This window comes from Emydura macquarii, unplaced genomic scaffold (genome assembly GCF_026122565.2).
Source record: "Emydura macquarii macquarii isolate MOO-44397 ecotype Brisbane River unplaced genomic scaffold, CSIRO-AGI_Emac_v2 contig_2205, whole genome shotgun sequence".
Classification (NCBI taxonomy): Eukaryota; Metazoa; Chordata; order Testudines; family Chelidae; genus Emydura; species Emydura macquarii.
In genome coordinates, this window is record NW_027132342.1 from 12,993,752 (window position 1) to 13,008,582 (window position 14,831).

Genomic DNA, 14,831 nt, shown 5'->3' on the forward strand with positions numbered 1-14,831 from the left:
TAGATGGTTGTAATAAGCCATAAATCCAGTGTCTCTGTTCAGTCCATGATTTTCAATGTCTAGCAGTTATGTATTTCAGTGCCCATGCTCATCTTATGAAAGTGTTGTGCAGGATCCCTTTGAGGACAAGGACTGAGAGGTCAGATATAGAGTGATTGCTTTGTGAAAAGTGTTGACCCACAGTGTTACTCTGGCCTGGTCTACACTGCCAGTGTCGTCGACGGGAGCTACGCAAGCTACGTACTGAAACTTGCTTATCTTCTGTTGACTTACTAACGTACCCTTGCCGCGGCATCTCCACTGCGCTGTGTTGATAGGAAACACCCTCTGGTCGATGCAGTGTTACTCTTTTCGGGGGAAGGGAGTGGATTTATTGTGTTGACTGGAGAGCACTTCCGGGATCGATTGTGCTGGTCTCCACTGCCCACTCAATCGATCCTGTTGTATTGTTCCGTGGAGCCCGACGCAGCACCCTCAGTGTAGACATAGCCTTAGTCAACAGTCATATAGACAGTCCTGGGTCCTCTCCTGTCCCCAGAGAAGTCCTTTAAGATGGCTTAAAGCCACCATAGCCTCCTCTTCCTGTAGGCTGTGAATTCTGTGCTGTGCCTCTTGGGTTATGTGTATACTGGAACTGGAGGTGTCATTTCCAGTTTGAGTAGATGTACATTAAGGAAGCAGTATGTAGTTACAGCTGCACATGCGGCAGGATGGGCTAGCCATCCTCAGTACATACCTAGGGTCTCAGATGGGATTGTACTTGGGGCTGCTATCCCATCCCACCACCCAGGCAGCTGCAGCTACACAGCTATTTTTAGCACGAGTTTGATCAGAGTTAGTGCAGATATTGTCTGCTTGAGCTGGAAATTACACCTCCAGCTCCAGTGTTGCTGTACACGTGTTGGAGGCACAGCACAGAAGCTCACTCACTGTAATTGCACTTTAAATACCCTTATTATTACTACAGAGCGTGACCCACTGTACAATAATCTTCCTAAACACTGATTTAGCTAGCAATCTGGACAATTCCAGCACACTAAGAGATCTTTTATCTTTTACTTGCCACTGATGGACTATTAGCTGTGGGTTCTTTATTAACACCACCGTATTAACGGGAAGGGAAAATCTCACACTAGAGAGCTCTTTTAGACAGAATGCTAACAAGTTGATGTTGTTAACTGATAACTTGGAAAAAGTGAGATTGGTCACTAAACTTTGTATTTCCATTTTAATTCTTCTTCCACAAGAAAATACTTTGGATACACAGCACCATACTCACAACAACCAGGTCCTTATGCTCCAGTTCGCATTGAGGATTGCATAAGCTTGTTGAGTTGACAATTCAATCCCAATCCCTGGTATGAGAGATATGGAAGCATCTGGGAATTCAATAGTGCTAACTCTTAACCTATAAAATCAGACATAAGGACGTTAGTTTGCATTCCAAAAGCAAACGAAAATCTGAATCAAAGTTTAAATTTGATTCAGGGCCAAATTCTACTTATTGTAGAGAAAAGTTCTCAGAAGCAAGGCGGAGCCCTACCCCATCGCAGAAATGTCCCTCTCCAACACTAGACTGAACTCTAATTTTCTATTCCTAAAAAGATGAATGTCCTGGTCATTGGAGGTTTTTAAGAACAAATCAAACATACATTTGTCAGGGATAGTCTAGGTTTACTTGGCCTCAGCACAGAAGGCTGGACTAGACAATGTTTTGAGGTCCTCTCTAGCCCTACATTTCTATGATTCTATGAATGTGTCACATCTCTTAGAATCAAGTTTCTGGTGTGAATATCTGAAATAATATCAAATTCACTTTATGTGACTATTTTTGCGCAACATCTATTTACAATTTGCTGTGTTGGAGAACATCCCTGCCAGTCAACTTGTTCACTTGACTAATCCTGGGAAGCAGACAGGAAAGAGGCATGATCATCGTTGAAATATACTCATTTAAAACATTTGAATGAATGTTCACTAATAACTTTTGCAATATTCACCCAGCTTCATCTATTACTAGATGAGACCCAGGCCCCCCCTGCTTGCAGTTTTTCTGGAGATTGTATTGGCCAAATTTTAAAAGGGTGATGTCCCATTTACATGTGCCAGTGTGTATTCGCATGCAGTTAGCACAACTGTGCATGCAAATTAGATAAATGCTTATGTGAGCAACCAGCTAGATGTCTGTCTAAACTTTGTGCATCCATGTCTGTGACTTGTGCATGGATTCAAGGTAAACTAAGCACTCAAAGGCAGATAAACAGTTACATACATATATTTGCTCGAGGCCCTCTGCCCTGCCCTTTGAAAATTTGGTCCTGTGCTTTTTAAATTTTGTGCTTTTTATTACCCCAAACCATCTATAATTTCTGTTACTTGTGTTCAGTGTTTCAGACTCAGTTTGCCTTCTGCATTTGAGATCTTTGAAGCTGGTAAGTGGCATACCTGCTGGCTCTTAGACTCGTACTTCAGGTAAAAGTGGCCTATTTATTCATCTGAAAGTATGGGCATTTCCTGCAAGGATTCCTACCAATAAGTAGAATACAATGTTTACCTTTCCTCCCTCCCTATAACTGTGTCAAACAGATTTCCAGTATCTATATCTTAGGTGTCAATCAGCTATCAGGATACTTGCCCAAGTCATGCTGGTAGCATGATACTTTTCATTTAGTCTCATAGCTACATTCTGAATCAGTAGCAAGTAACCCAGAGCCTGATCCAAAATGCATTGTCATCACTGATAAGTCTTTCCTTTGACTTCAGTAGGATTTGCCTCAGGTCCTTTAATGTGTGCATTCCCCTTTAAATTATAATCAATGTATGATATGGTGTTATCTCCGACAACACTCAAGCACAGTACCATAGATAGCATGCAGTGACATTACATTGCAAAGAGCTAATTCATGCTATTGTTTTAAAATACCCTTTCCTAGTTTGCTCACCCTGAAATCGTGTAGTCTACATCGCCAAATCCAGATTTCTCCTGGCCACTCCAATCTGGGAAGCTTTCTTCTTTTATTCTTTGCTTCAGGATCTCCATCCCCATCTCCCTGCCTGCAAGGGTACATAGACCACTTCAGCTGCCTTAATATAGTTGGAAGGTTTACACAAAGTAGTTCAAGTTTAAGGGCTTTCTAATGCTGCCTCCTTTCCCTCCATGTTTGGGGGTTGCTCTTTTACTTGCCCTGCCATAACTATGGATCCCCCTTCTCCCTCCCACCAAGACATTTCCTCCTTACATTTAATCTTTAAATCAGTGGTTCCCAGCCTGTGGCCTGGGGACCAAAAGTGACCCACGGCTCCCCTCCTGCTGGCTGCAGAAGGGAGCCGCTGCCTAAAGACCCAGACGGAGTGCATTTCCTCAGGTCTAAAGGACCAGTAAAGGCTCCTTACTGCAGTCAGGGGGACAGGAGATCCACACTCCCCTCCCCTGGCTGTAGCAGGGAGCATGGCAAAGCTCTCTGCCTAGGTCCCTAGGTGCTGGGGTCCCTGCTGGAGTCAGAGGGAGGCGAGCACTGATTTCCTGTCCCCCTGGCTGCAGAAGGGAGCCACTGCCTACAGACTCAGGTGGAGTGCATGGGGCTACAGGACGCATGCAGTTTCCCTGCTGCAGCCAGGGAGTTGGGAGATCAGTGAGGAGGCAGCCTGCTCGCTGAACTCCTTCTGTCTGGCTGCAGTGGGGGGTGGGGAAAGAGATCAGGGGGGTGGCTGCTGTGGCCCTTCAGGGTTGTAAAAATTACATCTGTGGCCCTCGAGCCAAAAAGGTTGGGAACCACTGCTTAAACCTTCCTTTTCTCTATAGCTGTGAGCAATTTATTCTCTCTCAGGGTGTTCTTATACTTTACATTAAGGGCTCGATCGAATAATAAAATGTATTGCAACGTAACTATTGGATGCAGCCGACTTACCATAATCCAGCCCTTTCTGTGTGATCCTCACTTTGAGCCCCGGGTTAGCATCAAGCTGCTGGATGAGCAAATGTAATAAGAGGAAAAAACACCAAAACTTCAGCATCTTTTCCTGTTTTCACTGCCACCTGTTGACAATATTTATAATTAAACCATGCAGATTCATGCAGAAAAGCATCACACCTTCCTAATGTCCCAAGGAGCAATTGTTCCCCCACTGTGGATAGGACAGTGGTTCCCAACCTTTTCTCTGCCATGGCACACCTTGATACCTTTAATTATTTTGAGGCATGCCACCTGATAGTCTCCAAATGAACTCATGAATATTCATGAGCCAATCCAGAGCTCTTCAAGTCGTTTTTCAAAAAATTCCATGGCACACTGGTTGGGAAACACTGGGATAGGATGTGAGTGGGCAGTGGGGATTTGGACTCAGCCAGTGACTTTTCAGCATGCAGAAGAGCTTTGCTGATTCTGTTCTGCTGAGCCTACATGGGAGCGTACACAGGCCAAGATCCATGGGCTCTGTATTCCAGCAGATATTAAACTTCTGTGAGAAATGGTGGCTCAGCTACTCTTTCCTCTTGTCTTCTCTATTCTGCCACCAGCCCCATGTTCAGGAGCAATGATGTGACAGAGCAGCAACTATCACGGAGATGCTGATCTGTCCTCCCCTTGTGCACCTTGTAACATGGACAGGAGAGGATGTGGAGCTACAGCATGTACACAGATCATCACTAACATGCAGTGGAGAATGGCAGTCAATCAACACACAGCTCACTGAATGGCAGAGAGTGCAGAAGAAGACATTTTGGATGAGCACATCTGGACAAACACTTATTCTTAAAGAAAGGGTCTTTAGGCCAAGATTTTAAAAAACAAGGCTCCTAAATCCATATTTGGATGCCTACATAAGTGGCCTGATTTTGAAAAATGCTGGGCTCTCAGAGTCTCCAACTGCCTTCAGTGAAAGCTGCTGGGTGTGTAACATTTTGAAAATCAATTTGCTTATTTAGGTGTCTAATAGGGTCTAAGGGTCTCACTTTTGAAGCACAATTTTTAAAAATCTTGGCCATGGTTTTGTTAGGTACCTTTGAAGCTCCTCATAAACTTCCTTGGTCTTGATAAATGTAAATAATTTTGTGCCATCAGCAAATGTTGCTGCCTCCTCCTGTCCTGGATGTTAATAAATGTATTCAGACCAGTCCTAGGACTGATCTATGGGAGACTCCCATGGCCAAATGACCATTTATTCTCACTTTTTCATTGCTATCTTTATCTAGCTTTTAATCCATGATGGGACTTTCCCTCACATCACATGGTTTGACAAGATTCTCTTACTAATGCCTTGTGAGGATATTTATCAAAATTCTTGTTAAAGTCTAAACAAACATTTACCAATTCCATTTAATCTGTTAGTTTTGCTCAATATTATCCAAGATTTTTAACCAGTTAGAGGCACTATTTATCTTCACAGGTTGGCTGGTTTGTCCCTCTCCTCTGCTACTCAAAGAGCTTTATATGACTATTATTTATTGATTTCCTCCACTCTTTTTCCTGGTAAGGTTCCTCAGTCTGAAGTCCCTGAGATTACCCATAGCCTTTGTCTAAAGGTGACTACTGTGTAGTCCTCTGGTAATAGAATATAACACTTATTAGCATTTATGCAGCCCTTTTCATGTTCAAATCACTTACAAACATCAGTTCATAATAGCATAGTAGCTGTGTTTAATTATAAATTACATATTTTTGGTAGCCATTCGGCTATTTCAATTTTCAGTTCTTCAGTGCTCTCCAGTGAATGCCATCTGATCTATAGCCATTTACTATATCCTTTTGGGAAATATTGAAGGTATACTGCTTGGGACAGAATGGCCTAATACTCAGAACAAATTAGGCTTAGGTTCCAGCTAGTAAAGCTTGTAACAAAAAGGTGCTCGATATATCTGTTTCTATACTGAATGTGAAATCATGAGAAACTCTGTATTAATGTACAGGATGTCAACAGTTACTCTTCTCTATTGAAGTCTGTCGTTCATTAGTGGAGGAAAAAAGCAAAGTATTCTTCATATTAAGGACTTGATCTCAAACCCATTGAAGCCAGTGGAAAGACTCCCATTGACTTTAGTGGTCTTGTAGGAACAGTAAAGTCAAAGAACTTTTAAATAACTTTAAACAGTGATATTTTTATTATGGACGATAAGCACTGGTAACTAGACTTCCTCTAAAGTACTTTAGGCAAGGCTTGCCATTTCCAGTCACTCCCCTTCACATGGGCAAGGAAAGGCCAAAGTGCAGCAGAAACACCATGAGTGAAATTCTGGCCCCTTTAATGTCAATGGGAGTGTTATTTAGTTCCACGGGACAAGGATTTCACCCCATGTTTCCAGTGCATGGGGTGGTCTAGGCAGTGGAGAGAGTCTGTGCAGGGTGACTCGGCACCCCAAGGGCACAGAGGTCTGTAGTGGCTCTGCACAGCTCACCACTGGTGTGGTGAATGAGTGAAGCCAACCCTGTTCTTTGGGCTTCTGTGATTGAAATATTGGAAGTATAGAAAAAGTCAAAGAGGTACATTATATGACCCTCAGTGTCTTTAGGGCAAGGCTGAATGTCAGGAAAATTTTGCTGACCGCAAGATCTAATAAACTGTGGAATAGTCTGCCAAGAGGAGTGGTGGACTTTTACAATTAGACTGGACAAAGCACTAGAAAATGTATGGAATGGAACAATCCTCCAAGGAAGTGCACTGGATGAGCTAATACGGAGGTTTTCTAACTATGGTCCACTGCATGGAGGGCTGGCTAGCCACATCATGCTGGTTCTCCTTTCTCCCAGTGGCTACGCTGCATTACTAGCAGCTAAACATCCACATTAAAAACAACTGCCTAGTTTTATTTTTCCATGTAAGCAATTCCATTAGTCACAGCAGGGACGGGATGCAGAGGCAGTTGTGAATGGGAGGGGAGGCAGGCTGCCTGACAATATCTCTGTGATGGCAGTCCACCACATCGAAAAAAAGAGCCTTTTTTATCATGGGTCTTTCCTATCTCTAACTCCTATGGGATCCTTTGATTTCAGGATTCATTTAACTCATAATCAGGGTTTAAACAGTCCGAAATGTAAAACTATTAGGTAACATTAGTCTACGTTGTGGGGAAAAGGGTGTGTTCAGTCTGTAACCTGTAGCTTTGTCCTTTTAGTAAAACTTGTCAAATTTTCTTTAGTTGAACAAACACAGGTGAGTAAAACAGAGAAATATCATTGCACATAAAGGAACAACAACAAAAAATAAGGCTCTTAAGAATATAGAGAAGAAAACACTTTTCATTTCTTTCCATTTTAAAATGCACCTACCCATATAGTTCTAGACACTTTTGTAGTAATTTAAAATCCAAAACTTAAGGATATGCCTTACCATATCTAAATTCTCCCAACAAAATAAGACCCATCACACTCAACTGAACAAAACATTCCTCAACTTCACCTCTTGCTCAAAAGCCAAAGAGAGGAGCTTTGGACGTCAGCAAAATCAGTGACAGAACAAATGACATAGTGAATTCCAGAGTTGAGGGTTCCACACAGAAAATCCCCTGCAGCCAGGCCCCTCTTTTTTAAAGCAGGGAGTTTTGTGCTTAATTCAAAGACCTGCACTAACTGCAGCACTGATATCAGAAAGGGAACGGTCTCTCATGTAACCAGATCCCAAACTAACACCTTAAATTCTACTCAGAAATAGAGCTGGGTGGGAAAGATTTCCCATCCTACCAAAAATCTCAAGATTTCAAAATAATTTCTTTTCTACAGTGAGGGGGAAAAAAATCAAGTCCTTTCAACCTTTTAAATTAAAAAAAAATTGAGAGCAACCCACCCCAAAATAGCCAATAGCCTGGTGGTTTGGGTACTCACATGGGATGTAGGAGACTTGGTTTCAATTCCCTGTGGTGCCTGAGTTGGAGTTCTATCAATCTCTCCTCTTGGAGCTGTTCCACTTTGTATAAATATCAGTTGGAGCAGGAATTTGAAGCTGGGTCTCCCATATCTTAGGGAATGCCCTAACCTCCAGGCTATATAATCTTCCTCAAGTTATCAAGGGAGCTCAGATAATTGCTTTTAGTTGCTTCCCCCAACTAACCAACATTACGTGTCCTATCAGGGCTGAAACTCTAACTCCCAGTCTCTATTGGATATGGGGTAAATTGCCTCATTGAACCAGTTGGGACAGATGAGAAAAGAGAACTATAAGAGCTGGGTGTTGTTACCCAATGACATATACTTTAACTTAGAATAGTTATATAACATGCAAGTTAAATGTTGACTCCAGTGAGTCTTTCACATAATTACTCCGATACTTACATCACCAGTAACTGAGTATGATGAACAAAACAGTTCCCGCATTTACATAAACCACTCCTGTAATTCTTTTTCTTTCTCAAAGGTACAGTTTTCAAACCCCTTCAATTCCTTAAAAAGATAAAAAGCTCCTTTGTTTCAATCTATGTAGATTTCCATGTTTTACAAGTTATAGTACTGACCAGCCCGCAGATATCTCAGCCAGGGCTCTCCTGTTTGATGTTTTATGGCTCCTTTGTGGAGTAATTCCCTAAAAAGTTTAGATAAACCTTCCAGGAAAGGTTTCCATTTAAACAAGCTTGTGCAGTAATAAAGATAGACAGAAACCTCCAACACAACTTTACCACTGTCTTCTACAAGTATTACAGTAAAACACAAAGACTCACAAGTAGCCAAATACTTAATAAATTACAATGCTGATAGCTTTTAAAGCTACTTATGCAAAAAATGCCTTGCTGTCAATCAGCCAAACTCTTCATTTGCAGCTCAGTGTGATCAGAAGCCTTTAGACTGAAAAACTTTCTTCTTCTATTATGAACCACCAAAGAGAGCTGCTCCCACCTATATCCCAGATTCAGAGAAGGAATCACTGTGCATAAAAAAAAAGACACAAAACATTTACCTGGCCTATACCCCAGCACAGCACTTTTGCTTTACACCACTACAAGTCTGCTGGCAGTACACAGCTTGGCTAGGTTTTTTTTCCAATTTTCTTCTTTATCCAATTGGTCTTTAGCATATTTGGGGAGCATATATGTTCTTTGCTGCTCAGTCAATAGGAAAACAACAGAGCCAGATTAATATAGATACAACAGCTAGGAGAATTAACCCTTCATTTACACTGGAATTCAACCTGGAGAAATACCCATTAATACCTTTGGGGAAAAATAACCTCAAACCTATCATTTCAATGGGAGGAAGACACTAGCAGGAATGGTCCAATGGATCTATGGATGATAGTCAACTCTAGAATAGATATGAGTTTGTGATATGATAAGACATCATAGAAAATGTCTGCATCATTATTCCTACTCCCAGCCCTAGTAGAAATATACATGGAGAGGGCTGAGGGGAAAAAAACTCCATGAGGAGACTGCGCTCCTGTCAGAGTTTCCCCAAAATCATTCCAGGTGGGGACCAGTGTTTGCTCACCTCATTTCATGAACAGTAGTTCTGTCCACAGAAACTTGTGGCATCCCAAAATCCCAGAGGCTCCACTAAAGGCAAGGGTCATCTTCTTCAATAGCATCCTCCTATCCCCGTGTATACACACACCTCCCTCTCCATCCTGGCTAGATTCTCCAGTGGACTGCAGCTGCTTGGGGCATCCTTCAGGCAATCAATATTGCTAACTCTCATGATATTTGGTGCTTTTCCATAAAACCCCAGTGTGCATACACAGGCCCAGGAGGATGATATTGAGGAAGAGGTATCCCCTTGAGTTCTGGAAGAAGTAGAGCTGCTTCCTCCCATTCTAAGCTATAGCCAGGGGACTACAACTTCAAGTATCCGTATGGCCAAAGTATGGTGTCCTGGCTGACTGCTCTGACTTGCAGCTGCATGCAGATACAGAAATCAGCCCATTGCCCCAGCCCAGGGCAACAGGGGTCCAGGGTGGGAGAACACATCTCCCAGACTGCATTCCTAACACGCCCCTCCCTGAAAGTTTCTCTTTTTCCTTATTTTACAGAAGATCCAGCCCTCTCTCTCCACTGGCTCTGTGGTGGTTACTGTAATTCTAGTGTTTACACACCAATTTTACAGTGTTGTGACTAGATATTCACAATGGAAAAAGATAGAAACTCAGTGATTGTTTTAATTAAAGCTCAGACTTTCAGATGACGGCAAGGTGAAGCTCAAATAGTGGGAACTCACTAAAATCCTGAGCTCTACTGTTTCTTTTCATCCCTGTGATGTGCTGCTGTTCCCAGTGTGGAAGCAGTTATTTGGGAGAATTGTGCTCTGTGTGAGATTGTCTGTGTGTTTTAGTAAGAACTATACAATCACACTGATGCAAATTGCCCCAGCAGTAGTCCCTGTGGCCATTAGGCTGGACACACAAAATGTGTGTTGTGATATTCCAAAAGAAACAGGGCTCCAACGTGTTCTACTAAAATCTTAGCAGATGCCCCCTGAACATGCCCAGAAATGACATTTCAATTGCTTATAAGCTTTTTATTGGTAAAGTTTTCCCTTTGCCATGTCAAACTTAAGGGAGCACAAACTCTGCAAGGACAACTGTGTCCATGCCAAGTTTCAAACGTCCTGAGTGAAATCCTGACCTCATAGAAATCAACGGATTTGCCTTTGACTTCAATGGGGGCAGAATTTCACCAAAGGCATTTTTGCATTACCCAAATCAAAAAAGGAGTAATTAGACTTTTATTTTTAAAACAGGGAAAATGAGAGTCAATGAATCATGCTAACTTTTATGACCATCTGAACTACAAACACTTTCTTTTGTCACTTCAAACCAGCTCAGGATAGAGGCCGAGAGACGGGATTTCCAATACACCAGACATTAATTATGCCCTAGAGATGAATCAGTCTCAAAGGATGATCACTTGTGACATAGGGGCTCAGCACCATGTTAAAGGGCTTGAAATCCTCTGCATACATCCATTTCTTTTAGTTGGGGGGAGTGGAAATTTTGAAGGCCTCTTAAACTGGTTAATTTTTGGTTTGGCTCAATGGCCTCCTTTCCTCTCTGAATCAACTTTATACTTGGCCAGCAATGGGTCTGTGTGCAAAACAGGACTGCAAGAAAAATGCCAGCCAGCCTCTTCACACCCACGTGGAATAGCGTGACCATAAGTCCTGTTTTGGCCAGGACAGTGCCTTTTTTAAGCCCTGTCCCGGCCGTCCTGACTTTTTTTGGCAAAACTGGGTATTTGTCCCATCTGCTCTTGCACAGTTTCACTAAAAGAGTGGGGTGCGACCCTTAGCAGGGAGCAGAGGAATGTGTAGGGGGCAAACGGCGACGCCAGCCCTGTGTGGGAGCGAGGACTTGGGTGAGCAGCTTGGGTTGGCCTGGGGCAACAGAAATGGGTGGCTCAGACCAGCCTGGCCCCACACTGCAATGGTGGGCAGGGGGGAGGCCTCGATCCAGCCCCATGCACAGGAGGGGCTTGGGTCGGGCCCACATGCTGCGGGGTCAGGGGGAGGGCTCAGGCCAGCCCTGCTCGGCATCCTGTATTCCCTTTGGGAAAATATGGTCATCCTAATGTGGAAGGAAAAGAGTAAGTAGGAGTAGTTATAGCCACTCCCCTTGCATTTTTGGAAAGTTTTTCCTTTTTCCGTAAGGAAGCAAGTGTAATAATGACGATAGTGAAATCATAGAGTAATATTTCTAAGGGAGCATGGCCTGAGATTAAATTCTGCTCCTGTTTACAAAGGCTTGTGGGGAGGCGTATAAGGCCTAGGCACACAATTCTGCTCCGTCTCCCAGAGGTCAGGAGTAGAAGTTGGCAGGAAAAGGTGTGCCTGAGGGATTGATGGCTCTGCGTCACGTTAGTGTGGACAAAGCTTTGGAGCTCTGCAAAGCAATTTAACTTTTCCATTGTGAGTAACTGTTTCTTTGTTTAGAGATTTACCTGTTAAATTAGTATCTAATGTTGTGTGGCCTGTATGCTTGCCCCTTGTATTGTGCTGATCACCTCACCTGGCTTTTGGTGAGATTAATATACATGGCTGCACAAGTTTCACTCACATTCGGCTCTAGTTTGACGAAGCATTCTTCCAATATTGCAAAATCAGTGCTACATTAGTTACCAGCACGACCTGGACTGTTTAAAAACACTGCCCAGAATGTCATGATACTGCCAAGCAAAGCACAAATTGGACTGAAATAAGCATCACGGCTATTAGCCAAAGAGGGACATTCAACTAAAACAACCAACCAACCCTTTCATTTGAACTCCTCTTTTCCTGTATCTTCTTTTCCAGCCTGCCAAAAAAACCCCAATAAAATACACATATATACACAATATACAATAAAAGACACTGTAAAGGACTCTTGCCTCTCACTATCAGCAACTTTTAAACTGCCACTCCGGACTAAAGTGAAGTGTAACAACCAGAGGGATGAACTGAGTCAGCTAAAATAGAATTGAAACTAAACTTTTGCCCAAAGTCCAAACTGAACTTGTTGAGGTTTGAAAATGACCAGTTATGGATTTGTAATGATTATTTTTCATTTTCCCCCTCGCCCCCAGGTACTTCTCAGTTGCATCTCACTTGAAAATGCTGAAGTAGCAGAGGTAAACTTGCTCCCATGAGCTCTCCAGTCCAATTTTGCAGATGTACTTTGGGACAGATATGAAAACTAAGGCCCTGATCCTGCAATGAGGTACATCCACACAAAGACCCATTGACAACAGCAGGGGTTCCACTCAGATGGAGCTTATTACAGGAGCAGAATCTAAACATCTATCCATCTATCCATCATTGCTATACTTTTTATAGTCTTGTGAGTGTCCCAGGTTTGCTGCATCTCACTCACGTTCTTTTCCTTGCTGCATCTCACTCACGTTCTTTTCCTTGCTGCAACACTGTGAAGGCTCTTCTTTCATTTTATAAACAAAAAATCAGTTTGACCAGCCTTCGAGGGAAAACATCCCATTCCTGCTGTTAACAGCCCCAGGCAGCAGACAGGTTCCTGCAGGTGAAATTGTTCAAAGGGAAATAAATCAAGGGATTTTTTTTTTAGAAGGGCATTTTATCCTATTGAATGTTTTCAACATCCATCCCATTGACTTCAGTGGGAGCAGAACTGGGCTGTGATTCAGCATAGGGTGAATAAGAACATTGTGAAAGAGATTATAAACTGGCTGAAGGATCACAGACTAAGGGTTATGATAAACAGCAAGTTCCTCAACAGTGAATTCCTTCCCCCTTGTTTGTCTTCCTCACAGCCTAACTGAGGCTATGTCTACACTTAAATTGCTACAGCTGCGCCGCTATAGCGCTTCAGTGTAGACGCTCACTACAGCAATGGAAGGGGTTCTCTCACTGCTGTAGTTAATCCACCTCCCCAAGAGAAGGTGGCTAGGTTGACAGAAGAATTTTCTGTTGATCTAACGCTGTCTACACTGCAGGTTAGGTTGGCTCAACTAAGTCTCTCAGGAGTGTTGATTTTTCACATTCCTGAGCAACATACCTAGGTCAACCTAACTTTATAGTGTTGGCTTAAAGCAAAACCAACTCTGACAGACCCTCATGGATTTCAGTGGGAGTACTCATGTGAGTCAAGTCAGTGTTAGTGTTTGCATGATTACACTGTAAGCTCTTTGGTGCAGGGACCATGTCTACCTGTTTTTGTACAGCACCTAGCACAATGGAAGCCCTGATAAGGGTCTTCAGGTGCTACTGTCACACAGACAAATAAACTAATAATTTATAATTGTGGGTGTGCGGGGGAGGAGGAGTTGTTTTTAAAAATTTTAATTCTTTAAAAACGAAAGTGTGGAAAGGACACTCTCAATTTCTAAGCTCTCAGGGTCTGTACTACAATCCTATTGTTTCCAGTGCACTGATTGCTGCCCTATCTTAAGAAAGGAAGTAGTTCTGATGATGTTAGAATTTGAGCTCAGATCATTCAGGAAGGAAGGCGTTTTACTCAGAGCAATAATTGATGTTTTGTTTGGGACATTCCTGCGATATATTTAGTAAGCTTCTGTAAGTGCTCCAAGAAATCTAATAGATTTCATAAGTATAGTTAAAAGACACTCTTCATAGCCTTTAATTAACTTTCAGGGCTAGATCCCAGGAAGCTGCTCCCATCCTTGAGAAGCCCTTGTTCCCAAGCGCACAACAGTCAATATTGCCCACTCCGCAGAAATTGCCAATACAACTAAAACCAAACTGCTGTTCACCAGTGAGTCCAAATCTATCCTTAATTTGCTATTGAGGACGTGGTGAGGAAAGGTGAGGAGAAGGAGCCTAAGATTCCCATCTATGCAAACTTCTTTTTTCAAGGATGCTTGAGTTATTTATGAAAGAATTAAGGTGGACCCATGGCTCCAATAGATCTGTAAGAGCCCAGATATGACCCTGGAGAGGCTTAGGCCTCTTTCTTCTCCCTCAGATAAAATAAACATTCAATCAATGGGATGAAACCACCAGTTTCTATGACCGCTCTCTGTTTGCTCTTTCTTCCTGCACCTGGTTAGGGGTCAAAGGAAAATATTCTGTCCACTTGCCTGGCTTTAATCTTATTCTCAAGATAAATTCAAATCAGTTTGGGCTGGAACACGGTCAGAGACTGAAAACTGGCTGAATGTCTGTACCAAAGGGTAGTGGTAAATGGCCACATGCCCTTAGCCAGTGACAAATGGCCTCCCCAGGTGAGAAGAAGACAACTGTGTCTGGAAGGATTCTATAGAGGAAGTGGGTTTAGATCACATTTTATTTAATCTCTTAACTAGCTAAAGACCTGATCCAAAGCCCACTGAATTTAATGGAAAGCCACTGGCTTCAATAGTCTTTGGACCAGGTCCTAGAAAAGTACAGGAGTTAAGTAGTATTGAAATTCTCAGTTGATACAAAATTGAGAAGAGTTGTAAACAGCAGTGA

General features: G+C 42.6%; 1 protein-coding gene across 2 annotated transcripts in view; it reads right to left on the reverse strand.

The window, feature by feature from the left end:
- Positions 1-12,819, reverse strand: part of BPIFC (BPI fold containing family C) — a 28,867-nt gene extending 16,048 nt beyond the window's left edge. Inside the window, exons 1-4 of one of the 2 annotated variants that reach the window (XM_067558996.1) lie at positions 12,788-12,819; positions 3,909-4,036; positions 2,943-3,054; positions 1,280-1,408 (exon numbers count right to left, since the gene is read on the reverse strand). In XM_067558996.1, coding sequence (XP_067415097.1) covers positions 1,280-1,408; positions 2,943-3,054; positions 3,909-4,014 — 347 coding nt within the window. In that variant the 5' untranslated portion in view covers positions 4,015-4,036; positions 12,788-12,819. Of the gene's footprint in view, positions 1-1,279; positions 1,409-2,942; positions 3,055-3,908; positions 4,037-7,814; positions 7,966-12,787 lie in introns of those variants that run through there. The other variant, XM_067558994.1, reaches the window with a different exon arrangement.
- Positions 12,820-14,831: the final 2,012 nt, after the last annotated feature.